At 43.4% G+C, this 27505-nt stretch overlaps 1 protein-coding gene across 10 annotated transcripts in view; it reads right to left on the bottom strand.

The window, feature by feature from the left end:
* plce1 (phospholipase C, epsilon 1) overlaps nt 1–27505 on the bottom strand; it is a 207175-nt gene that overhangs the window by 14209 nt on the left and 165461 nt on the right. For 4 of the 10 annotated variants that reach the window (XM_060939539.1, XM_060939536.1, XM_060939542.1 and 1 more), the window contains 18 exons: nt 27208–27345; nt 26966–27102; nt 25778–26016; nt 25366–25427; nt 25001–25166; nt 20352–20459; nt 20119–20235; nt 19871–20029; nt 16490–16619; nt 16223–16264; nt 15442–15551; nt 15228–15345; nt 13163–13294; nt 12196–12489; nt 11262–11425; nt 3870–4131; nt 3588–3706; nt 2035–2163 (listed from right to left, as the gene is read on the bottom strand). In XM_060939539.1, the coding sequence (XP_060795522.1) occupies nt 2035–2163; nt 3588–3706; nt 3870–4131; nt 11262–11425; nt 12196–12489; nt 13163–13294; nt 15228–15345; nt 15442–15551; nt 16223–16264; nt 16490–16619; nt 19871–20029; nt 20119–20235; nt 20352–20459; nt 25001–25166; nt 25366–25427; nt 25778–26016; nt 26966–27102; nt 27208–27345 (2626 nt within the window). The remainder of the gene's footprint in view (nt 1–2034; nt 2164–3587; nt 3707–3869; nt 4132–11261; nt 11426–12195; nt 12490–13162; nt 13295–15227; nt 15346–15441; nt 15552–16222; nt 16265–16489; nt 16620–19870; nt 20030–20118; nt 20236–20351; nt 20460–25000; nt 25167–25365; nt 25428–25777; nt 26017–26965; nt 27103–27207; nt 27346–27505) is intronic. The other 6 variants (XR_009656455.1, XR_009656456.1, XR_009656457.1 and 3 more) reach the window with 3 other exon arrangements.

The following is a 27505-nucleotide window of genomic DNA, read 5'->3' as shown; positions in this document are numbered from 1 at the left end:
GCTAGTGATCTGGCATGTTTTAATTGTGTGATGGTAATGACGTAAATAAAGGCGTGACGGAGTAGTGTCCAAAAATGGTTTTTCATGAGCTCGCTATATAGGCCTCTATATAGTAATTCCCTATATAGTGAGTAGGGAGTAGTGAACGAGTGAGTGATTTCAGACACAGGGAATGACTCACTCAATGGTTTAATGAGGATGAAAATGGCTTTCAGCTACGAGAGATTTTAGACCAACCATCATCGAAACACTCGCTGGCGGTATATGTATTGGAAGAAAGGTGCATTGAAGCTGGTCCAGTGGCTTGTGCTGTCACATGAACTTCCTACAACATAGCTAAACATAAACACATATATACAACCAAGGGACAAATTATCTGTGCACCAATTTATCCATTATCTAGTTTATTTATCCATCTCTATCCACTTCCCCACCTTATGTCCATTTATATATTTCTTTACCTCGGCGTATCAGATGCTCGCTGGCCGTGCTGTGAAAATCGTCCATGCAGACGCTCATCTAAGTTTCCAAATCTGTCATTGCTTAACTCAAATATTTTTTATCATTAAAAAGCTTATAATCTCTGCTTTCCAAATAAATTTATCTCGTTAAGATCTGTTCAGTACTTTGGGAGTAACCGCAGGTTGAATTTGGTATAACAGAGTACACTCTCTGCTCGCAGGACGTCGGGAAACTGCCAGTGCTTTTCTTTTTGAGTCATGGGAAAGCGCTCAGGCTCTCTCTCTCTCTCTCTTGATCGGTTTCCGACTGGATTACTCATGAATATCAAATCAGATAACTTTTATAGAGATGTTCTCTCACCGTTTCTGATACAGCATTCAGCGAAATTTTCCGTCTGCTAGTTTTGAAGTTACGCTTCACGGGAGACTTTGAAGCGAGTTTTCAGAGCTTTACCTACTTATTTTTTCAAATCAAACTGATTCATGTAAATAAATAACTATTTTAGAATATAACTGGAGTTGTTTTGATGAAAAATATTTTGATCTTAGTGGTCGGAATGAGATTTAAAAAAAAAACGGAAGTTAGAAACGCGAGTGCCAATTTCAATTCAGTTAATGTGAATTGTTTATTGGATGTGACTCGTACAGTTTTTTCGAGGTTTGCCTTGAAAGCTGTGAATATTAATCGAAAATCATTTATATTCTTTCATATAAACACTAGTAGGCCCTACTTAGAAAAAAAGACCTACAGAGCACAAAGAGAGGATTAGAAATATTCTTTTATTACTTTATTTTGATAGAGAATGGTAGATGTGAACGACATTCAGTGCTTATTTATGCAGATTTTATAATTAACATTGATTTCTCCCCTTCTTTGTGATGTATAAATGAGAGTTAAGATCAGCTTTATATTGCACAAATAAAGCCGTTTGGTGAAACTTTGGAAGTGTGTGTACCTTTTTAACGTTTTTACCCAAGTAGCATAATCGATACTAATTCAATAATAATATGCATAATCGTTTTGGGGTTTTTTTTGTAAATTTTTCAAACTTTGTATTGCGTATACAACCATCTATTTCCATATAAATACATTGGAAAAAAAAAGTTATGAAGAAAAAAAAAACATTGGTTAATGAGACCCATTTTGAACCATGTGATCCGAATACAGACTATTACGGCAGTTTTCTAAAAATTAAGCCGTTTTTTCAATCTTTGATTTGTAATATCTCAAGAACGGATAAACATGTTTTAATCCTGTACAAAGTATCTTGTTTAGCATTCATTCAATTCTGAATTCAGTGAGAGCAGTTTCAAGCAGTCTGGATTGAATTTTCACCTCATATGCCTACTTTATCCATCCATCCTACTAAACCTTTATATTAAGCAGTTATCCATGTATCTATACATCCATCTATTCAAACATTCATCAGTTCCTGCAATTCACCCATCAATGGACAGAAACATGGCTTGAAAAGATGAACAGATTCATGGGGGGCATCCATTCATCCATCTCTGTGTGTGTGTGAGTGAGAGAGAGAGAGAGAGAGAGAGAGAGAGAGAGAGAGAGACTCACCATGTTAATTAACTGCTTTGCTGTGGTGTGTTCTTTAACACTGATCACAGTAAAAGGTTCAGGGCCTGGAGCTCCGTGCACGGTCACTTTGTGCTGCTGTGTCGTGCGCCTCTCCTCCGAACTAAACAACTGAGGAAGCAAAAGAACAGCAACCACTCATCATCATCAAACACCACGCAGCACTACATCTATATAATAAGCGGCAAAGTTTGTTTGTTTGTTTGTCTTGAGCTAACGTCGCCGTTTCTCAACGGATTTTCACCAAATTTGGCAAGTAAGTCCGAGTATGACCCGAGATTTTGCAGATATAAACAAAATTCATGTACGGGCCCCAGGGAGGTCCCTGGGGGGGAACAACGTCCACCCACCCCCTCCCTCAATGCATTTCACATTACATTTATCAACACAAACTCTCGACAGATCTTCACTAAACTAGACACATAGGTACAGGAGATGGCCACAATTTGGCATAACTCAAATTCCATATTTGGGCCCCAGGGGGTCGCCGGTGGGCCCCTGGGTGGTGGATGTTTGCATTTTCATTTGTCTTGGGTTAACATCACCATTTCTCGACAGATCTCATCTCATCTCTAGCCACTTTATCCTGTTCTACAGGGTCGCAGGCAAGCTGGAGCCTATCCCAGCTGACTACGGGCGAAAGGCGGGGTACACCCTGGACAAGTCACCAGGTCATCACAGGGCTGACACATAGACACAGACAACCATTCACACTCACATTCACACCTACGGTCAATTTAGAGTCACCAGTTAACCTAACCTGCATGTCTTTGGACTGTGGGGGAAACCGGAGCACCCGGAGGAAACCCACGCGGACACGGGGAGAACATGCAAACTCCGCACAGAAAGGCCCTCGCCGGCCACGGGGCTCGAACCCAGACCTTCTTGCTGTGAGGCGACAGTGCTAACCACTACGCCACTGTGCCACCCTTCTCGACAGATCTTCAACAAATTTGATATGGAAGGCTGGGGGCAACCCAGAATTTTGCAAAACCCGGGCAACCTGCTAGTCACTTTATAATACCGATAACTTCATGTATCTGTCGCACATCACAGATTAAAATGACAACAGAAGCGATTTGGCAAAGCAATGACAGACTGTGAGGAAAGCAGGACTGCTAGTGCAGCACACGCCATGCAATATCTTTACAATTTCCTGTTTATATTCAGGCACTGGGCTGGAATACTGAGGAATATTGTGGACTAATCGCATTCCTAAGCTGTTAAAACACACTGTTCTGTTCTTTGGATATGGTCCATGGCGCTAGATACTAGAGCTCTGACTTCAGCTAAAGTGTAAGTACAATGGCACTAATTCACAAAGTGAATGAGAAACATTTCAGGAATTTTGCTCGTAAAACGAATGTGTCATTAAACCAAATAATTTGTATTACTTCTGCTTGGACCACACTGAACTGATGAACATGGTCAAAGAGTTGCACCCGGTCAAGGAAAGTAATACGTAATTAATGGAAAGGAAATTAATTAAAAGACATGGAGGCAAGAGAGTGATTTCAGGAAGTGTCCCCCCTTACCACAGCGGCCGGTCGTGCTCCTGTATCAAGACTCTCCTCTGTCCTGCGGTTGAACAGGAAGAGGGTGGAGACCTCCAGTGCCTCATTGTGCTGATTCCTCAGCTGCAGATGTCTGTAGCCTAAAGGATGCACATGTGAACAGAAACATCACACTTAATGCTCACTCTGATTTTCTGGGAAACTATTTTCCAACCTGCATCATTATTAAACAAAACAACGACACTGAAGAGAACACACAAAGCAAACCTAATACACAGAAATAGTGTTGGTGGTGTTTCTGACCGGGTTTGAGAGCCTTCAGTGGCAATATCCTCTGTGCCGTGACCTGCGAGCTGTTATTCTCCACGACAGCCAGACGAAGAAACGTCAAGTCTTCGAAGTGAACCTGGAAGGTGAAGCTCTCGCTCCACATGGGGTTGAGTGTGTTGCGATGGATGGGCTTAGTGCGGAAGTGGCACGCGTCAGCTGGCAGGCCAAGTATCTCCACTTCCACACATGGGCTGCCATTGCTGTTCCCTGGGCACACGTTCTGCCCAGATACCACCTAGTAATCAGGGAAGGACAGCAAGAGTGCAGTTAATGCACACTACTGGAGATGACAAGGCCAAATAAACACCCATTTAAATAGTGCCTTGATGCACCTCAGCAATAACACAAAGTTGGTGCTTCATATGCAACAGCCATGTTTATGTAATAAACCAAGCACTGTATTTGGCACTGCAGAGCAAATCCCATCAGTATTCCCCATTGCTGAGAGAGTGATGGACCGGTTTCTGCTCACACTACCATAATAAGCCAAAGATGATCCACCAGAGGCGTCATTAACTGAAGTAATAGGTAAACCAACCCCTGAATAAATATGATAAGATTTCAACCAGTACGACGACTGCCTCAAGTTACAAGCAAAGCTGCTTTGTGTTTAAATATTATTGTGGGCATGTTACACTTCCATCCATAACACCTTTAACCCAAGCCAATAGAACACTGAAAATCTGGGATGAGTTTCTGAAAAGGACTGCTGCACAAAGATACAAGAAACCATATTAGTACACGCGCAAAGGTTTCTTAAATAAGTTTCGACTTGATCATTAAAACAAAAAAACAATAGAAGAGTTATAAATGAGAAACCATTTTTGGAAACACAAACAAGGAGTCTGCAGTAGTGTTGGAGTCGAGACCACCTAAACCAAGACCAAGTCATGACCAAGACCAAAGTGTATAAAGACCAAGACTTTGACGGGTTGAGATCAAGTCAAGACCAAGACTAAAGCAGGGCAAGACCGAGTCGAGACCAGGAACAGACCAGTGTGCATGAAGGGGGGTGGAGGAGGGGGCGACAGTCGTTAACAGTAACGAAAAATCTCGAATTAGCAATGAATCACGTTATTGGTTGCATTTCAAGAAGGAAGTTTTACATCCAATCACAGTAACGATGTTAACAAATGAATCAGACAATGCACAGCCAATTTAGTGAAACCCCTGCAGTTGTGGTCTTGACATAAAACCCCCGAGTCCTCCATGTCCAAGACCGAGTAAAACTGCGGTCGATTCAGAGACGGGACCTTCAAAAAGTAGCCTTGAGGTCAGTCTCGAGTACTGCAACACTAGTTCGCACTATGACATACAGTCAGGACCATAAATATTTGGATACAAAAAGTTATGGTTATTGTAGGTGTACCACAGTAAATTGGGGTTGAGTTTAAATAATGGCTTTTGAAAGGACTAAAAGTAATTGGACTAACTCGTAAATTAAATTGTCAGTTTTAATACTTGGTTGCAAATCCTTTGCAGTCATCGTCGCTGTCGGCTGTCCATCTCTAGAGATGATGACTGCTTCATTAGGATGTGCAAAAATGGAGATGGGCCAAGAGGCCCGCACCAGAGCTCCTCTCCTAATGAAGCACCTTGCACAGTAAGGTAAGGCAAAACAATATCGTGCCCCCATCGTGTTGTCTCTCTGGACCTCCAGACCTGATGCCAAGTGGTGCACAAAAGTGCCACAGACCTGACAGGTATGGAAGTTGCCCAGCAGTGACAACTGACTTGCCGACTGATGCCATCCATTGGCCATTTGAATGGCTCTTCTGCATGCCATCAGGTGGTGTGCCATTGACCCTGTTAGGTTCATCTGCCACACTCCACTGAAAAGCACCCTGCTGCCAGCACCTTATTGATGATGTACTATTTAACCCATGCTGGAACCCAGGCAGGTGCTACCACTCTGGGTCAGAGCGGACCTGGGAGCAGTGGCGATTAAGTGGTAACTCCACTTTCTCCAATACTTAAGTTATCCTGGACCTCAGACTCACCACCGGTTGCAGTTTAAAGTCATACCTTTGCAGTCAATGACCAACTGAAGTCTGGGACCCATAGACCTCACGACAGATGCTGGCTTTCTTCCCTGGTGATGCTCTGCCAGGTCTTTACTGCAGCTGTCTTCAGTTTCTGCTTGCTCTTAGAGAGCGCTTTGCCTTTGATTTTACCTTCAGCAAGTGAAATGCAGCTCAATTGGATTCAGGTCAGGTGATTGACTTGGCCATTGTAAAATATTCCACTTCGTTGCATTAAAAAAAAAAAAATCCACTCTCGGGTTGTCTTTGAAGCATGCTTCTGGATCATTGTCCATTTGCACTGTGAAGCACTGTCCAATGAGTTTTGGCTGAATCTGAGCACATCATATACACTTCGCCATCATCAGTCACATCATTCATACATATTGGGGAATCCTTTCTAGCAGCCATACATGCTCATGCCATCAGACGGGGTGGTGCAGTTTCTTCCTTTCTCCATACTCTTCTCTCTTCGCATCATTCTTGTTCAAGTTGATCCTTGTCTCATCTGTCCATAGGATGTTGTTCCAGAACTGTACAGGCTTTAAGATGTTTTTTTTTTTTGCAAACTCTAATCTGGTCCTCCTGTTTTTGAGGCTTCCCAAAGCTTTACATCTTATCCTAAACCCTCTTCATTTATTCTGGTGAAGTCTTCTCTTGATTTTTGACTTTAACAGATACGCCTACCTCCTGGAGTTTGTTCATGATCTGGCCAACTGTTTATGAACTGGCTATTCTTCACCAGGGAAAGAATTCTGCTGTCATCTACAACAGTTGTTTTCCATTACCTTTTGATGTTCATGATCTCACCAGTACATTCTTTCTTCTAAAGAACGCACCAAATAGTTGATTTGGCCATACGTGATGTCTTTACTATCTCGCCGATGGGTTCGTTTTGATTTTTCAGACTAATGGTTTGCTTCAGTGACTGCTTTTTGGACTTCATATTAAGAGTTAATACCCAACAGATCCCAAATGCGACACTCAAAATCAACTCTAGACTACGTATTTATCTGCTTGTTTGTAATTGAAATAATAAGGGAATAACACACCTAGCCATGGAACAGCTGAGCAGCCAATTGGCCAGTGACTTTTTGTCTCTTAAAAACAAGGGGGAGGGAACCACATATCAAAAGTAGCCGTAATTCCTACATCGTTCAATCAATTTGGATGTAAACATGCTCAAATTAAGGCGGAAAGTTCGTACTTTGCACTCATATACATTATTATCCATACAGGACAGATTTTCGATAGAATAAAAGCATGTGTTCTATTCCCTTCTAGCGGGTTTCATTCATTTGGTTTGATAGCATGCAATATTGTTAGCGTATCGCTTATCCTACGTGTATTACGTCACTCTATCCAATGGAGAATGAGCGTTGAATATGGTTTACGATACTGCTTGGTTGCCAAGACAACATGACGTCACATGTCAGGGCTGATGCAAATATTCAATGAGAGAGAGTATTCTGCTGCGCAGAAGCATTTCTTTGTTTGCTGGTGGCGCCCGCACTAAACTGTCGCAGTGAATTGAAAATGCCATAAGATACGTTTTACACGTAAAACATCCGCACTAGTGGGCGACTGACAATTTGTAAACAAACATGGCCAATGGATAATTTGTAAACAAACAATTACATCGTTCCATCGAATGTGCATGTATAACAATAATAATAAAAAATATTGGCTGACTTTTTTTTCATGGTATAGCAGATATATGCCATTTAGCTAGCATGATATTGAACTTGTCTTCGACTTGTTCAGTATCATGCTAACTGAAGAGAATATCTCTGATATACCACGAAAAAAAGCCAGCCAATATTATTTTAATTATTTGATTCCAATATACTACGGTAAATGGCTAAAACAGCAATAACTGTCCATGTCCAAATATTTATGGATCTGAGTGTGGCTATAGCATTCATTAAAGCAATGCGTGTGTGAATGTTTTTTATATCTGGGGGGGGGGGGACAGAATTTCCCACATGTATGAGAATATCTGACATCTTGGACCTTGTTGGGACATTTTTGCAGATTGATGTTTTTAAAATGTGAATGTCAGATAGCGGCGCACATAGTTGCACTGACTCGGTGCTTTCCTTTTTGGTGCTTTGGATGGCCGTTTGTGTGAGTGTTGGTTTTCGTTTCGTTTACATTCTGTTGGGCGAACAATATTTATAGCCGACATGATCTCCTGAAGATTGGAGTTTGCAGTGAGCGGGGTGTTACAGCAGAGTTTCTCTGCTCACATGACATTCCGGCAGACATAGCAAGGAGCCCCGGCTCCCCCTGGATTACCATCCCCGCAGGCAGGAGGCAGAGGCGGCGCAGGGAGAGGAAGCAGAAGCAAGGCTGCAGCTGGCATGCTAGCGAGGCTACAGAGGCAGCCACACAAACCACCGCTTCCAAGCATATTCCTCACAAACACCAGATCCCTTGTAAACAAACTGGATGAACTAAGGCTTCAGGTTGCAACAAACAACATCGTCAAGGACAGTTGCATCCTGTTGATTACAGAAACCTGGTTTTGTTCATCCATTCCGGATTCTGCCATCCAGCTAGCGGGCTACACAGCACAGCGTCATGACAGAACCAGTGACTCCAGTAAGAGCAGAGAAGGGGGCCTGTGTGTGTGTGTGTGTGTGTGTGTGTGTGTGTGTGTGTGTGTGTGTGTGTGTGTGTGTGTAAACAACACCTGGTGCACCAACACAGTGACACTAGACAGTCACTGCTCCCCGGACTTGGAGTATGGGACTGTCAAATGCAGATCTGTTTACCGTGGTCATGATCACTTCTGTCTATATCCCAAGCAGATGCTAATGCTAACTTGGCTCTTGGACATTTGTATGGCAGCATCAGCAGTCGGCAGAGCATTTACCCTGATGCTGTGTACATCATAGCGGGGGACTTTAACCACGTGGACTTAAAAGCAGTGCGCCCCAAATTCCACCAGCATGTTAAGTGTGCTACTAGGGGAGCCAACACTCTGGACAAGGTCTATACTAACATCAAGCTGGGCTACCAGGGTAGACCATTACCACACCTGGGCCAGTCGGACCATATGTCTCTGCTTTTACTCCCCACACACACCCCTATCAGGAAAACTGCTCCCACCACCATTAAGACTGTTAAAACTTGGCCTGATGCAGCCTCTCAGCAGCTGCAGGACTGCTTCAACAGAACCAACTGGGATATCTTTGAACATGCAGACCTGGAGGTGTTCACCGACCATGTTCTGTGTTACATCAAGTACTGCACGGACATTGTCACAGTGGACAAACGCATCCGGGTCCATCCAAATCAGAAGCCCTGGATGACCAGGGAGGTCCAGCGGCTGCTGAAGGAAAGGGACATCGCCTTCAGGACTGGTGATATGGCTCTCTTCAGCGCAGCCCGTGCCAACCTGAAGAGAGGCATCCGGAAGGCCAAGTCAGACTATAGGAGGAGGATCAAGGACCATCTGGACAGCAACAACAGCTGGCGGGTGTGGCAGGGAGTCCAGCACCTCACCAATTACAGGACCAACGTCGGAACGGCTGATGGGGACGCTTCACTGGCAGAGGAGCTGAACATCATCTTCACCCGCTTTGAGGAGGAACCACCAGAGGCAGCCACACCAGACACTGGCCCACAGCAACTTCACCCTCACAGTGGAGGAGGGTGAGGTGAGGCGCACACTGCGAGCTGTCAACCCGAGGAAGGATGCCGGACCTGATGGCGTCTCTGGATGCGTCCTAAAGGACTGCGCGGGCCAGCTGGCTGGGGTCCTTACCAGGATCTACAACCGGTCCCTGTCCCAGTCCATTGTCCCACCCTGCCTGAAGGCCTCCACCATAGTCCCCCTGCCCAAAAAACCAACCATCTCCAGCCTTAATGACTACCGGCCAGGAGCACTCACCTCTGTGGTGATGAAGCGCTTCGAGAAACAGGTCCACAGTCATGTCATTTATCCCTCCCAGCTTTGATGCACACCAGTTTGCATACAGGGCTAATAGACCTACTGAGGACGCCATAGTCACAGCCCTCCATGCTGCACTGACCCACCTGGAGCAGCAGGGTAGCTACGCACGTTTGCTTTTTGTGGATTTTAGCTCTGCTTTCAACACCATCCTTCCCCACAAACTGGTGTCTAAACTGTCAGCCTTGGGAGCTCCACACCTCACCTGCCTTTGGATAAAGGACTTCCTAACTGACCACACTCAGAGGGTTAGAGTAGGCCCTCACACCTCCACGGCTATCAGCCTCAGCACTGGCTGCCCACAGGGCTGCGTGCTGAGCCCCCTGCTCTATACCCTCTACACTAATGACTGCGGCCCCCCACCCCACCCACCACAGCAACATCTTCGTCAAATTTGCGGACAACACCACAGTAGTGGGGCTCATCTCTGGAGGGGATGAGTCCGCCTACAGAGACGAGGTGGGGCGGCAACAACCTGCTCCTAAATACGACAAAGACCAAGGAGTTAATTGTGGACTTTAGGAAGAAGAAAACAACAATTCAGCCTTTATTCATCAACGGGGACAGCATGGAGAGGGTTTCTGACTTCTGCTTCCTGGGTGTCCACTTCTTGGAGGACCTGACCTGGGGCGCCATGACAACAGTACTGGTAAAGAAGGCCAAGCAGAGACTTTACTTCCTGAGGGTCCTCAGGAAAAACATCATCTCCCAAAAACTGCTAGTGTCTTTCTACCACTGCTCCATTGAGAGCATTCTAACTTACTGTCTCTGTGTGTGGTACACCAGCTGCATGGTGGCACAGAGGAAGGCGCTCCAGGGGGTCATAAAGGACGCCCAGAAAATAGTAGGCTGCCCCCCCATTGGAAGAACTACACAGTTCCCGCTGCCTCAGGAAAGCTCAACACATTCTGCAAGACTCCTCACATCCAGGTCATAAACTGTTTGAACTGCTGCCATCAGGCAGACGATACAGAGCACTTAAAACAAGGACAAACAGACTGAGAAACAGCTTCTTCCCAGTAGCTGTCAGCACACTTAATACTGCAAGCGTCTAGATGTTTTGTATTGTGTGGCCATGTTTTTATTCTTTGTTTCTAAAAGTATTTTATATTTTTGTATATATTATTTTATTACTTCTCCCCTTTTATGTTGCACTGATCAAGGTCTGCACTTTAATTTAATTTCGTTGTACATGTTACAATGACAAAGATTTCTATAAAAAATAAATAAATAAATAAAAAGTGTACAATGTTTGGTTACCGAGGTTAAGGTTAGATTTAGGTATAGACATAGCATTAATAAATGGTATTATTCGAGAAAGTCCTCACAAAGATATCAAAATAATTGTAATTGGTGTGTGTGTGTGTGTGTGTGTGTGTGTCTTACAGTAAAAGAGTAGGAAGTAGGGCTCATGTGCTCCAGGTCTCGCTCCAGTGGGCTGAACTGCTGGTACAGATGGCAGGTGCGATCCCATAACACAGGTGGCTTCAGGACAAAGCCACAGTGACCGTTCATCTCAAACAGAGCAGCGTTCAGCTGCATGGGCAGATCTGCATGTGGACAGTTACAACTTTTTTAAAATGTCGGTTGTCAGTTCACACCCCCTAGCTAGCTCTCCCCTACTGCATAACAATTACAAACTGGTGAGAGTGAAGGCTAGCACATGCTTCCTCTAAGACACACAAGTCAGCCATCGTATCTTTTCTTTCTGCACTTAGAGGAAAAAGCTATCTACCCTCTTCCGCATACCAGGGCTCCCAGACGCCTACAACCCATTATTGTTGCTGTGATTGACAGGGCACAGATTACGCCCCCTTCCTCCCTCCCTCACAGCTGATTTGTGGCAGTCCCAAGAAAAAGGTGAACACTTTTCTGTTTGCTTGGGAGTGCAGTATTCTCTATTTGACAAGTCTCCATTTCTGGGTTTCAGAGTCTGGAGAACCTCACAGAATCATCTCACTTCCAGCTGCGTGTGCTCTGGATTTTGTGAATTATATCCATTAAACATCAATTTACTGGGCAGAAAGCTGGCAATTATTTTGAAAGGTCATAAAATGGGGCTCTAAATGTACTACCAAGAGCTGTTAAAATTTCAGCAGTTGTTAAAAAAGAAAAGAAGCTAACATTTTACTCATTATTCAAGAATGCATTATTAATACAGTAATAGTCAAGGCTGAGTGATTAACGTCTATTTGTACGACTTTCAGTAAAAAAAAAAAAAAAAAAGATAAAATGAACTGCCGCTGGAATTAGTGTAGGTCAGTATGACCCTGTTAAAGAAATATAAATTTTTAATAGCTGTTGTAAGAGGGCCACTCACCGTCAGTCTGGTAGTTGAGTGCGACGAGTTGGATGCCATGCAGCCAGAAGCAGAGGGGGTTGGGGTTGGCTGAGTCGATGCGTGTAGCAGCAGGGTAGGTGCGCAGCAGCTGACGCTCCGTGTGCCCGATCAGTTTGGTGGAATAACGACGACACAGACGTTTGGCAGCGTTCTCGTTCACCGATGAGATGTGGTAACACTTGGGCGTACGGATGATGGCGCTCAGTGAAGGTGTCGTGCCTGTCGCCGGCATCGTCTGTTCCTCCCAGCTTGCCCTTGTGCCATCCGTACCAGCTACAAGGAAACAGGATGCAACAAAGGGTTGCGATGATGACGACAAAGGGTGAGAAACGTAATTTAGTGACACAAAGCCAGTGAGCATGTGGTAGCCTGGAGAACCTTTGCTATGGTCAAATTTTGACATTTTTTTTTTTTTTTACTGTTCTGAAAAGGGAGAAAATGGCATTTAAAGATTTTGTTCCAATTCCAGTCAAAGACACCCACGTACCTTGACAATTGTACCGAAACAAATGGCACTTAAACATACAGTGCTACAGTAAGTTGTTCCCTTTCGGCTATGAAAAGGTGAAATGTAGAACCAACGTCAACTGAACCTTAACAATTCTCCGAAGCTATAAATCATATTTGCGCCATCCTTGGCACCGTTGGTTGCATAGCCGAGCTGGCACGATGCAAGTCAATTGGTGAGCTACTGCATTTTAGTCTCTTGAGCACAAACGCTCTGAATGCTGATGTCCAAAATGGGATCAAGTGCATCAAATTCCTATCTGCGCATTTACTCGTGCCAAGAACCACTTCCTGGAAGCATGCTGTGAGAGAAGATTTTTTTTTCAATGTGCTTTTGGGGGACTTTTAAAGGGGTTGGAAAAGTTAAGTGGCCTTTTCCCAGGAGCGCTCTAAGTGGGTGTTCTGTTTCCTGTGTGAGCCGTGCACAAAGCAGAAGTACCTTTCCCTGAGCCGCGCACCAGCGTCACCGGTTCACCAGGGCTCCCACGGACTGGGGCGTTGCCAAAGATGTATTTTCGACTTTTTCGCTCCTTTCCTCTGCTGGAGCCTGATGGGGAGAGGGTGGATAGGCCTAGTTCCCACACACAGAGACACAGACACAAACACACAAGAGCGTTAGGGTTTGGGCTGGAGGGCATTGGTCTCCTCAGGCTCCCACTAGATCGGAGCTGCTTGTTTGTTTAGCCTGTGCAGAAGGGACTGATGAGATTTCCATTCAAGTTGAGCACCTGATTCTAATTTACCGCCATGGGAGTCTCTGCTGTCTTAACATGCTCACTGTGCAGCTAATGCAGAGGCAGTATCAAGACTCACTACACAGCCTTTGCTCAGACAAGTGGCAGTTTGTGAAAATCAGTGCGTACTATATGTAGAAATACAGGGCTAGATTTGTTGGGACATCATTTCTTAATCATTATTGTTATGGCAGCAGGCCACAACAGGCAAGTGAACACTAAAGCTTGTCAACACTTTAGCAGTGAATAAATCATCGTTAAATGGTAGAGCGTGCATCACATTGAACACTTCCTTTAACAGATAAAATGATCTTTAATTTAGTCTTGCAAGCCAGACCTCTAGCTTTGGCTAGACTCTGCACTCACAGAAATCAACAATTTATCCCAATTTTAAACGTCAGTCAAAATAACTGCGTACATTCCCTCTGTAGCCCTGAAGCAAGCACACAAAAATTCTCGCATTTACTCACTACCACTGTTTGAAACAAAACTTTTGAATAGCTCTTGAATCAAACATGATGCCATGGGCTTTTTTTTAGTCTGATCTCGCACAGAAAAATTCACTGTCTTGCAGTGTTTAAAACTTTCTATTCCTAACTGAAGCACGCAAGCACAGAGAGCGTATTACAGCGGTCACGATTCTGAAGCTTGTGGCCAGAAAAGTGTAAAAAACACATGAAACGCTCCATAGCCTGTGGGTGGAGCTTCAGAAGTGAGACAAATCTTAAAAATGTTACGATGCTTTTGGGAATTTTCCAAATTTCCACTGTTCTAAATTACTGTTTTTTGGTCAAGACTCTGAAGCTTGTAGCCAGAAAAGTGTACAAAACACATGAAACGCTCCATTGCCTGTGGGTGGAGCTTCAGAGGTGAGACAAATCTTAAAATGTTACGATGCTTTTGGGAATTTTCCAAATTTCCACTGTTCTAAATTACTGTTTTTTGGTCAAGATTCTGAAGCTTGTAGCCAGAAAAGTGTACAAAACACATGAAACGCTCCATAGCCTGTGGGTGGAGCTTCAAAGGTGAGACAAATCTTAAAAATGTTACGATGCTTTTGGGAATTTTCCGAATTTCCACTGTTCCAGATGAGTGTTTTTTGGTCAAGATTCTGAAGCTTGTAGCCAGAAAAGTGTACAAAACACATGAAATGCTCCACAGCCTGTGGGTGGAGCTTCAGAGGTGAGACAAATCTTAAAATGTTACGATGCTTTTGGGAATTTTCCGAATTTCCACTGTTCCAGATGAGTGTTTTGTAGGTCAAGATTCTGAAGCTTGTGGCCAGAAAAGTGTACAAAACACATGAAACGCTCCATAGCCTGTGGGTGGAGCTTCAAAGGTGAGATGAATCTTAAAAATGTTACGATGCTTTTGGGAATTTTCCAAATTTTCACTGTTCTAAATTATTGTTTTTTGGTCAAGATTCTGAAGCTTGTGGCCAGAAAAGTGTACAAAACACATGAAACGCTCCATAGCCTGTGGGTGGAGCTTCAAAGGTGAGACGAATCTTAAAAATGTTACGATGCTTTTGGGAATTTTCCAAATTTCCACTGTTCTAAATTACTGTTTTTTGGTCAAGATTCTGAAGCTTGTGGCCAGAAAAGTGTACAAAACACATGAAACGCTCCATAGCCTGTGGGTGGAGCTTCAGAGGTGAGACAAATCTTAAAATGTTACGATGCTTTTGGGAATTTTCTGAATGTCCACTGTTCCAGATGAGTGTTTTGTCGGTCTTCAGAATTTAACAAGCGTTACGTTAAGTTCGCATACCTGGGAATTTGATTGCTTGGCAATAGATGACGAGGTCCGAGAGCTCCTGTGCAATCTGCCTGCTTTCTTTCTCATTCTGCGGCAGATAAAACTCCTCCCCCAGCTCCATGTCGAACATCTGCACAAGCACGGTAAAGAAACAGGCCACATGTCATCCTTTACGCACAACCATGAGAAAGCGCAGAATCATACAGAGAGAGATGATCAAGCTTACCTTTCCTTTACTCCCAGCTTTCTTAATCCTCTTTGGCATCTCATCGTTGGACTCGTACTGCAGCTTTTCAGTCGATGACTTCCCCTCCGGCTTGTCATCCAGAATGTTATCTGTGCAAGGAAGTGGAAGAAATGATGTAGCACGTTTGCATTGGGTGCATGTAGGCCACACACAGGTGCTCATACAGACAGAAAGCGTAAGCACAGATTTACCTTTAAATCTGGCTTCAAAGCAAGAGCGACACCGGCGAGGCAAAGACAAATAAAAAAAAAGACTTCAAAAAGCTTCACTCCAAAATAAATAAATAAATAAATAAAGGTTATTTCATTGTGATTCGACTGCATGCTGGATTGGGTCCCTGGGGTGTGCGGGATGGGAATGGGCAACGTAAAAGGAAAGAATCCCTAGTTTCCTTTTCAGAGAAGGAGCACAGCGGGGCCTGAGAAACCAGATGGCTTTGTTTTTTTCTCCGATGAGCCAGTGCCGCTAGCAAGGTCACATCGTTTTCAAAAGAGTGTGTGGACAGAAGGGAAGGGGAAGAAGGAGATGGAGAAGGGGGGAGGGGCAGCTCGATGTTTACACGCCACACCAGCCGTTTTAGCGTAGTCACAACACTGCTCTAGCCATTACCAAAACACACAAGCAATGCGCTTCTTTTCATCAGTCCTGCTCAGGTCCTATATACCTACACCTGTGCAAATCAAGGCCTCATACAGAGCAAAGCAGATCACAGAATACAGAGTTTATATAAAAAACGCACACACACACACGCACGGTTTACCTTCCTGGCTATAAGAGGCAGTGGAAGCATTGAGGACATCAGCTACAAGAAGGGAGAGATGAAAAGAAAAGGGCAAGGGAGAGAAAGGAAGGCAGGAAGGAAGACAATTAAGATGAGTCCGTTCGCATGCTTCAGTATAAAAGATGCTGTTCTATGTAACATAGGAAAAGATGTGAAAAAGGAACGGGTTAGTCCATTCTAAACAGACCCAACACATCGCATCACATCACACCCTGTTCTTCTGATTAAGGTGCAAACCAAGCCTACCATCAGACAGTGACTCATAGTCATAGTCATACTCGTCTTCCTCCTCCTCTTCTTCTTCGTTGTTGCCAAGAGAACCAGCGGTGACTGTGCAGTTATTGGCTTGCGCTTGCATGTGTGCGAGCTGAAGTGCCTGAAAAATTAAAAGGAGGGGAAAATTAAACTCCTACATCATTCGACCTTATTGTTCTCATCCATCCTTTCTGGCGCATCCGTATTCCAACATCCCTGGAGATGTTACAAATCTCCGGTTACATTCAGTTCAAGTCTGCAAAATTCTTGACTTCACAATCTAAGACTTCTTTAAAGGTCGACTTCATGAATCAGACTCCTTACACAATGACACCAAGGCACGATTAGATAGTAGCCTCAATATAAACATTTACACATTCTTTTGGTGAAAAACGCATACAGTACCAGTCAAAGGTTTGGACACCTTCGAATTCAACGGTTTTTTTCTTTATTTTTATTAAAGTAATGATAACGATGGATGTCGTTTCTCTTTACTTAGCGGTTCGGTTCTTGACATGATATGATTTCTACAGTTGTGGTATTAGAATAGGGCTATTTACCGTATTGTTATTATTTACCATTTGATCTCAAACGCATTAAGGCAGCAAGAAATTCGTCCACTAATTACCTTTTGACGAGACACACTTGTTAATAGCAAAGCATTCCAGGTGACTACCTAACGAAGCTGGGTAAGATAATGCCAGTAGTGTACAAAGTGTGAAGGTAAATGCTGAATACTTTGAAAAATCTAAAATATCAAACATTTAACACTTTTTTGTTTACCGCATAAATCCATACATGGTCTAGGTGTTATTTAATTGTTTTGATGTCTTCAGTATTGTTCTACAATGTAGAAAATAGTCAAAATAATACTGGGAAATACGCCACTCGTATTTTTCATACGAGCTCCAAATGGAGATTCAAAACTGTGACAAAATCGATGAGTTGTTTTGATAAATTTGGGTACGTTTTGTTTGTGAATGTCTACTGTATATAATAAAAAGAAAAATCACACGTTGGCTTGAAGATATGAAGTTCTTGTCTTGAAAATCTCACATTTTTCATATGAAAAATATATCACAGATCTGAGTGACAGAAATAATATTGGCTAGCTTTTTTTGGTGGTACATCAGATGTATTCCATTCAGCTAGCATGATACTGAACGACTCAAAGATGAGTTCAGTATCATGCTAGCTGAATGGAATACATCTGATATATCACGAAAAAAATCCAGCAAATATTATTATTATACATACACACTCTTCAAATCAGCATTCTCGAAGGCTAGTGCTAGCTTACATACCTGCGACTCAGTGCTGTTAGTGCGGCAGTCCAGTTATCTTCCAACCGGTGTAGCATTGAGCAGTAGTGTTAGCAAAGGCCAACACTAGCACAGGCTAACAACTGAGAAACTACGATTTCCGTCACCAGACTCCTCTGTTTAGTCAAGCCTTGTGTTAATGGTGTTTATGAGGTAAAGGTGTAGATCTGGAGGGTCGTCAGGCATAGTGTGTTTTGGTAAACTGGGATGTATGGATGCTGTCAGTCCCCACTCGCTTGCTCACTCGAGTTTGTTGACGGTGTAGTGGCTGCTGCTTTATGTCCCAGGGCTCCCTCATGCCTGTGTTACCTTCTGGCTCTCCCCTTTTAGTTATGCTGTCATAGTTAGTTGCCGGAGTCCCTGCTTGTGCTCAGTGGAATATGTATACTGTTCCTACTTATTCAGGTGACATTGGGCATACCTAACAACCCGTGTTCCCCCCCCCAGATCTGTCCCTCTGAGTTACATGGAGTCAACAGGAAATCTTTTGGTGGAGAGGGTGGAGACCTCGACTGGCTATTGTAGCCTGCAGGGAATCGGCCGTCAGACATTCTGTCGCATGTCCCAGACCCGGTGAAATGTAACTGAATTGTCTTGGCCAGCCCTAAGGGTCCCATCTGCATCCCATCATTGCTGAGGAGTGTGCTCCCATCACCCAATCAAGCATCCAGCCAGAGCAGGGCATGATAATTTTTAACCATATTAACATGCCATTGTTGTTTATTATGCCTGATGTCAAGACTCTCGTCTCTGCGAGCCTACCACACAGACTTAATACTTGTGTCATTTTTAGGGCAAACCTAACAACCTGTGTTTTCTCTCCCCCCCCCCCCCCCCAATCTGTCCCTCTGAGTTACATGTTGGTCCTGGGATTGAGATGCTGGCCTCTTCTGCCCCTCAGACCTGCTTGATCCATCCTGGTGCCCTGTGTCTGGTTGGAGTTTTATCGCATCGCTCCTGTGGAGGATGGCCCCATGAGGACAGTTGAGGGTTACACCTGGAGGACGCTCTGGACTCTTACAGTAATGCTTTTATGGCTGAGGACTACAGTTGACTTGCTAACTTTAGGACTGCAGTTGTCTTGAACAGTTTTACACTCAAGTTTCCATCAATTGAAGAGTTTATAACATCAACGAAACTGACTTCATGTTAAAACTGTTAATGTTATAGTCATGCTGTCTGTTGTTGCCCAAATGAGGATGGGTTCCCTTTTGAGTCTGGTTCCTCTCGAGGTTTCTTCCTCATATCGTCTGAGGGAGTTTTTCCTTGCCACTGTCGCCACAGGCGTGCTCATTGGGGATAGATTAGGGACAAAATTAGCTCATGTTTTAAGTCATTCAAATTCTGTAAAACTGCTTTGTGACAATGTTTATTGTTAAAAGCGCTATACAAATAAACTTGACTCTTCCACGCTGCACGCTCAGTACAGTATTTTTCACTCAGACTTAAGTATTCGTTTCCCTGTGTAATTTACAGAGTTACTTTTAAAATCAACATCGACAACTACACACAACGGAGCGACCTGGCAGCCAAAAGTCTCTCAAAATCTTCCGTTTTTAAATGAAGCAAACCTGGCGGCCATGTTTGTTTACAAATTGTCACTGTCGCTCGCTAGCGCAGAAGTTTTACGTCTCCGACGTGTGACGTCATGTTGTCTTGACAACGTGCAATATTGTAACAATATTGCATGCTCATTCTCCATTGGGTAGAGTGACGTAATACACGTAGGATAAGGGATATGCTAACAATATTGCAAACCAAAGGAATGAAACCCGCCAGAAGGGAATACGTGCTTTTATTCCATTGAAAAAGGAAGTGTCCTGTATGTATAATTCTTGATATTTTGCTTTGCTCACTCGTGATGTATACATTCACCACTTGAAGATAAACTTCATATCTTCACGCAACCGTGATACATGTATTTATTTATTGAGAGAGAGTAGATGGGCCTTCTTTTTTTTTTTTAATAATTTTTTCCAAAATTCAGCCACAGTGATCGACCACTTTGCACAGACCACCACACATATTCTTAGTGTACACATCCATTCACCTTTTGCTTTAGAATGTCCACAGGGGCCTGATGTGCCTTCAGTTTCTTGTTCTTGAGTAAGATCTTGCCTCTTAGCTGCCAAGGTGAGGGGAGTAGTGGGTCATCAGAGAAATCACTCTCAAAGAGAAACTTGGTTACCAGCTTGTCTCCGAACACCATCTTCAAGTCACAAACAAATGTATGAAATCACTGCAAATATATTTTTTAGACTGCAGACAGTTATGACTAAGCACAGCGAGATGACACACCTTGAAGATCTCTGCCATTTTGCGCTGCTGAAGCAGAGAGCAGTGATTCTCAATGGATAGGATCACAGGCATCTCGGAGTTCACGAACGCAGAGCGATTGATGGCTTCTACCACATCCTTTAGGAGCAAAGAGAGAGAAAGGACCATCGAAAAGATACTGAGAACTATGAAAACCAGGAGCATTCCCATGTTCCCAGATTTTAAAAAAAAGCGAACGAAAAAACCCCACAAACCTTAAAGGGGATTTTACTGGTTAGTGTGTGCCCATGGTAAATAACCGGCATGCCATCATCTCCATCCCAGCAGTCTAACTCGACACTCCTGCATCCCTGCAGCAGCACCTGCAAAGAAGAAGCTGGTACGTTAGCGGAGTGCTGCATCCACAAAGTATAGTGTATAAAAGCACATTTACAACCCCAATTCCAAAAAAGTTGGGACGCTGTATAAACTATAAATAAAAACAGAATGCAATAATTTGTAGATCATGGAAACCCTATATTTAATTGAAAAAATAGTACAAAGACAACATATCAAATGTTGAAACTGAGAAATTTTATTGTTTTTTGAAAAATATTTGCTCGTTTTGAATTTGATGTCAGCAACACGTTTCAGAAAATTTGAGACAGGGACATGTTCACCACTGTGTTGCATCACCTCTACTTTTAACAACACTCTGCAACCGTTTGGGAACTGAGGAGACCAGTTGCTGTAGTTTTGAAAGAGAAATGTTGTCCCATTCTTGCCTGATATACAATTTCAGTTGCTCAGCAGTTCAGGTCTACTTTGTCATGTTTTGTGTTTCATAATGCACCGAATGTTTTAAATGGGAGACAGAGCTGGACTGCAGGCAGGCCAGTTTAGCACCTGGACTCTTTTCCTACAGAGGCATGCAGCTTTAATATGCGCAGAAAGTGGTTTGGCATTGTCTTGCTGAAAAAAGGACGGTCTACCCTGAAAAAGATTTTGTCTGGATGGCAGTATATTGCTCTGAAACGTGTATATATCATTCAACATTAATGATGCCTTCTCAGATGTACAAGCTACCCATGTCATGTGCACTAATGCACCCTCATACCATCACAGATGCTGGCTTTTGAGCTGTGCACTGATAACAAGCCGGATGGTCCCTCTCCTCTTTAGCCTGGAGGACGTGGGGTCCATGATTTCTAAAAAGAATTTCTACTTTTGATGCGTCAGACCTTGGGACAATTTTCCACTTTGCCTCAGTCCATCATAAAAGAGCTCGGGCCCAGAGAAGGTGGCGGTGTTTCTGGATATTGTTTATATCTGGTTTTAACTTGCATTTGTGGATGCAGTAATAAACTGTTTTCACAGACGATGGTTTTCTGAAGTGTTCCTGACCCCGTACAGTGATTTCCACTACAGACACGTGTCTGCGTTTAATGCACTGTCTCCTGAGGGCCTGAAGATCACAGGCATCCAATTTCAGTTTTCAGTCTTGTCTTTTGCATCCAGAGATTTCTCCAGATTCTCTGAAACTTTTAATGATATTATGTACCGCAGATGATGTGATCCACAAATTCTTTGCAATTTTACATTGAGGAACGTTATTCTTAAATTGTTGCACTGTTTACCCATGCAGTCTTTCACAGAGCGGTCAACCCTACCCCATCTTTACTTCTGAGAGACTCTGTCTCTCTGGGATGCTCTTTTTATACCCAATCATGTTACTGACCTGTTGCCAATTAACCAAATTAGGTTGTTTGGGGTTTTTTTTAAGCATAAAACAACTTTTTCATTCTTTTGTTTTCCCTGTCCCAACTTTTCTGAAACGTGTTGCTGACATCAAATTCCAAATCACCATATATTAAAAAAAAAAAAAAAAAAACAATAAAATTTCCCAGATTCAAGGTTTGATATGTTATCTTTGTACAACCCCGATTCCAAGAAAGTTGGGACAAAGTACAAATTGTAAATAAAAACGGAATGCAATGATGTGGAAGTTTCAAAATTCCATATTTTATTCAGAATAGAACATAGATGACATATCAAATGTTTAAACTGAGAAAATGTATCATTTAAAGAGAAAAATTAGGTGATTTTAAATTTCATGACAACACCACATCTCCAAAAAGTTGGGACAAGGCCATGTTTACCACTGTGAGACATCCCCTTTTCTCTTTACAACAGCCTGTAAACGTCTGGGGACTGCGGAGACAAGCTGCTCAAGTTTAGGGATAGGAATGTTAACCCATTCTTGTCTAATGTAGGATTCTAGTTGCTCAACTGTCTTAGGTCTTTTTTGTCGTATCTTCTGTTTTATGATGCGCCAAATGTTTTCTATGGGTGAAAGATCTGGACTGCAGGCTGGCCAGTTCAGTACCCGGACCCTTCTTCTACGCAGCCATGATGCTGTAATTGATGCAGTATGTGGTTTGGCATTGTCATGTTGGAAAATGCAAGGTCTTCCCTGAAAGAGACGTCGTCTGGATGGGAGCATATGTTGCTCTAGAACCTGGATATACCTTTCAGCATTGATGGTGTCTTTCCAGATGTGTAAGCTGCCCATGCCACACGCACTAATGCAACCCCATACCATCAGAGATGCAGGCTTCTGAACTGAGCGCTGATAACAACTTGGGTCGTCCTTCTCCTCTTTAGTCCGAATGACACGGCGTCCCTGATTTCCATAAAGAACTTCAAATTTTAATTCGTCTAATCACAGAACAGTTTTCCACTTTGCCACAGTCCATTTTAAATGAGCCTTGGCCCAGAGAAGACGTCTGCGCTTCTGGATCGTGTTTAGATACGGCTTCTTCTTTGAACTATAGAGTTTTAGCTGGCAACGGCAGATGGCACGGTGAATTGTGTTCACAGATAATGTTCTCTGGAAATATTCCTGAGCCCATTTTGTGATTTCCAATACAGAAGCATGCCTGTATGTGATGCAGTGCCGTCTAAGGGCCCGAAGATCACGGGCACCCAGTATGGTTTTCCGGCCTTGACCCTTACACACAGATTCTTCCAGATTCTCTGAATCTTTTGATGATATTATGCACTGTAGATGATGATATGTTCAAACTCTTTGCAATTTTACACTGTCGAACTCCTTTCTGATATTGCTCCACTATTTGTCGGTGCAGAATTAGGGGGATTGGTGATTCTCTTCCCATCTTTACTTCTGAGAGCCGCTGCCACTCCAAGATGCTCTTTTTATACCCAGTCATGTTAATGACCTATTGCCAATTGACCTAATGAGTTGCAATTTGGTCCTCCAGCTGTTCCTTTTTTGTACCTTTAACTTTTCCAGCCTCTTATTGCCCCTGTCCCAACTTTTTTGAGATGTGTTGCTGTCATGAAATTTCAAAATGTCTCACTCTCGACATTTGATATGTTGTCTATGTTCTATTGTGAATACAATATCAGTTTTTGAGATTTGTAAATTATTGCATTCCATTTTTATTTACAATTTGTACTTTGTCCCAACTTTTTTGGAATCGGGGTTGTATTATTTTCAATTAAATACAGGGTTTCCATGATTTGCAAATCATGGGGGAGACACACATTACTGTAGGAACATCGTAGAGCCATGGTTCACAAAGTGGAGTCCAGGAATCTCCAGGAGTCTCAGAAGCATAGCTGGGAGTTCAAGAACATTTATTTCTTTATTTGTGGAAATCACAAAACCTTTATCAAAGTTATTATATATTAACAGATTTATATGGAATGGGTTTAATCGATAAACGGACATAAATATTGGCGTACACACTTAAATAATAAGTCATGTATGTGAATAGGTCGATTGTGGGTTGTTTTTGTTTTGTTTGTTTGTTTTAAAAGGGTTCTTGGGTGCACTACATTTGAGAACCCATGACCTGGAGCGTCCTCGCACATTTCGTTTTTGTCCCACAATGCAAAATGTACCTAGAGGGGAAAGGCTATTTGTGTTTCTCATGTACTTTCCCAAGAACTGTATCTCATACACAACCCCTTTCTGAAGAGTGCGTCAAGGCATTTAAGAGCAGAGGAACCTACTGGATGTTCATGTCCAGGTGGGTAAAGGATCATATTTCATCAGGAATAGAACGCAATGCATTATTCATCATCAGTATCAATAAATCTTCTTAAATTGTTCTTATGTAAGTAAGGCACAAACACAATACCATTTGCTGCAGTCCATCCGCTATTCGGTCCTCAAAATAGCAGCAGTTATTCAGTGTGATGTGACGCGACACGACATGAAATGCATATTACTACTATATGTTCAAAAGTATGTGGATACCCGAGCATCATACCCATATGTGCTTCTTGAACATCCCATTCCAGATCTCGTCCCTTTTACTGTTATAATAATAACCTTCATTCTTCCGGGAAGGCTTTCCATTAAATTTTGGAGCATCGCTGTCGGGATTTGTTTTGTTCATTCAACTACAAGTGAGTGGGTGCAGTCACAGTGTTCCAGTTCATCCCAAAGGACTTCATTGGGGTTGAGGTCAGGGTTCTATGCAGGATGCTCGAGTTCTTCCACTCCAATTTTGGCAAACCACATCTTCACGGAGCTCGCTTTGTGTCCAGCAGCATTATCATGCTGGAATAACTCCAGTGAAGGAAAATCGGAATGCTACATCGTATACAATCGTGTTACTAGCTTTGTGGCACCAGTTTGCAGAAGGCCCACATATGGGTGTGATGGTCAGGCGTCCACAAACTGATAGCTGCGTGTGTAATAATATGGGCGTAATATTTTCAAGTTGATGCAACATGATCTAGAAAACGCTCTAGATGTTTCCAGAAGGTTCTACTCCAAAAACAAAATCACAGGATAGAAATCATATGACATGACAACATATTTGAAATAAGACCTCTTGTAATAAGCTGATCTTATTCCTCAGAGAGGTTCTTAATCATCCAGAGCGCTAACCTGACTGTACAGTTCCACTGATGACTCTCCTTTCAGCTGGTGGCCGGTGAGGTACGTGTTGTGTGATGATTCGATGTAGTAGTACGAAAGCGGGTACTGCAGCTTGTCCGAGTTCACTTGAGACTCTTCGTTTTTGGAGGCAAAGTTGTCCTTATCCATGAGGAACCTTAAGAAATAAGACGTCTCCCATTACTCTGCTTTTGTTTCTTCAACAGTATGACTGACCTATTGGTATTTGGTGTCTGCAAGTTTTACTCATTCGTTATTTCAAGTTCAGTTCTGGCATGAGAATGTAAATTATCTGCAATGTGTGCTGGATGTTTTTTTTTTATTTTTTAAAGTGAGCCAGAGAACAAGCCACAAACCTGGCAAAGCCCTCAAAGGACATCCAGCCCATCTGGCGCATGCTCGAAGACGGCTCGAATTTCTACAGTTAATGGAAAGAAATTACACTTGTTTGAAAGCACATCAGTGTTTAGGTGTTTGGTGCTCCCTAGTGATTTCTTAAGTAGTGAGTGATTCATCTCTAACTGCCAAATCAGTGACTCTCCTCTGTGAAGAGAAAAGCAATAGATCAAGATGGTTGTGCATTAAGTAGCACTATTTTATCCAGCACAGACAGCTCCAGCTTGAAAGTTAATCAGAATTTTATTGTACGTGTGTTTATTCAAAGCCTTCTAACCTACAAACTCATGACACATGGTTTAAAGCTTTTATATTTTCACCCATCAAGGATCTCCAAAGCACGATCATCTGGGAAACAGTACTAGCGCTTACCTGGATGATGGTCAGGATCTCATCGTAGGTCAAGTGCTCTCGTTGGCAGTTGACCAGGAAGTCATTGAGCTGCGGGATGGCGAGGCCGAGCACACCCAATGAAGAGTGTTCGACGCCTGTACTGTTGGTCACGATGCTGGCAGCGGCAATGGCGTCTGAAATCTGCTTCTGGCTCTCGGACATCTGCTGGCGGGTGCGGATGAACAGGCCGAGGTCAGAGCCATTGCGGGTCAGCAGGTCTGCAGGAGTGGGTGGTGCTTTAATCAAATCAGTGTCCGTTGCCACAGAGTAAAGGAAGTAACAGGTCTCAGAGTAAAGGAAGTAACAAGATGTTGAGAAATCAGGGCTCGGAAGCTACATACAGATTTCTGTAAAGCTGCTTTGGGAGGATATCTCGTGTAGAGCCCTGCACTCCCACGGGAGTCCCGCGGGACCCGACGCAAAGCGGGACAAATTTTGAAAGCTCATTGCGGGCGCGGGCGGGAGGGGGAGTGCACAATGCGGGAGTGGGCGGGAGAGGTGATAAGCTGCAGTCCCGCTAACTAAAAACGTGTTTAAAATAAAATTTATAAATTATTAATTTATGTCTATCATATATAATTTGTGCTGGATATTTTATTTGGCATTAATAAAAACATTTTAAGATGCCTAAATTTGCGGATGTGGTCTAATCTCGCGTACGTTTCCGATTCCTTTCCGCTCTTCCGTGTTTGAGATCTCCGATCATGGCAGAAGAGCAGAGCTCCTCTAGTGAAGCTCACAATGGGTATCTCTGTAAAGCTTCAGCTGCGCATGCCACCTGGCAACGCGCACCCTCACTACGTGCGCTAGGTGAAGGATCGGTCAGTGGAGAGCTCAGCTAAGCTCAGCATGTTTAATTCCCCAAGCCAATGACAAGAACTTTCGTGAGAAATAACGTGAACGTCTGCATCATGCGGGATTTGCGGGCGGGAGCGGGACAAAATATGGCAGGCGCGGGCGGGAGCGGGACTGAAAATAATAATTCTTTGCAGGAGCGGGCGGGAGCGGGACTGCACAATGCGGGAGCGGGACTGAAAATTCTGTCCCGCGCAGACCTCTAATCTCGTGTTAGAAATGCAAGACAATTTGAACTGAATTGTTCCTGATGGACACATGAGTGTAGTGCAGTCAGAGTCAAGGGTATAAATGATTGGGAGCAGAACAAACCTAGGTCGGGTTGAAGCCCTGTTATTTTGTCGTCGATTCTCAGTGTGGTGTAGAGCGGCACTGAATCCGGGCCTGAGCGAGTACAGGGCACAGCATACGTGTCAAACAGTTCCTTTATATCCTTCCGACTACGGATACTGCAAAACAGGCATGGTGCGTACAAGACAATTAACATCTTTAAAGTCTCTAAGTTATTGGAACAACTCAGAAGATGGGGATCAGAAGCAGGAAACGTGTAGCACCTGAACGACTTAAAGAGCTCCACAAACTCGACAAAGCTCATGATGCTGTCGGAGATCATGAGGTTCTGGAAACCACGGAAGCAGCCTTTTCCCCGCCCATGCCAACTTCTGCTGTTCCATGCCCTGAGGACAGAAAGGCTAAGAACACTCAGCTAATCCCAAAGGGGTGTGGGGGGAAAAATAAACACTTTAATCCAAATCTATTTCTGGCATCATCTGTTTCGGTGATCTCTAGTACTGTCTGCATGGTGATGCTGAAAAGAGGTTTATGGGCAAGAATGACGCACAGAGGTGTGTT

Source organism: Neoarius graeffei, chromosome 14 (genome assembly GCF_027579695.1).
Source record: "Neoarius graeffei isolate fNeoGra1 chromosome 14, fNeoGra1.pri, whole genome shotgun sequence".
Lineage (NCBI taxonomy): Eukaryota > Metazoa > Chordata > Actinopteri > Siluriformes > Ariidae > Neoarius > Neoarius graeffei.
The sequence above is the reverse complement of the archived record's forward strand: the minus strand, read 5'-3'. Positions and strand labels throughout refer to the sequence as shown.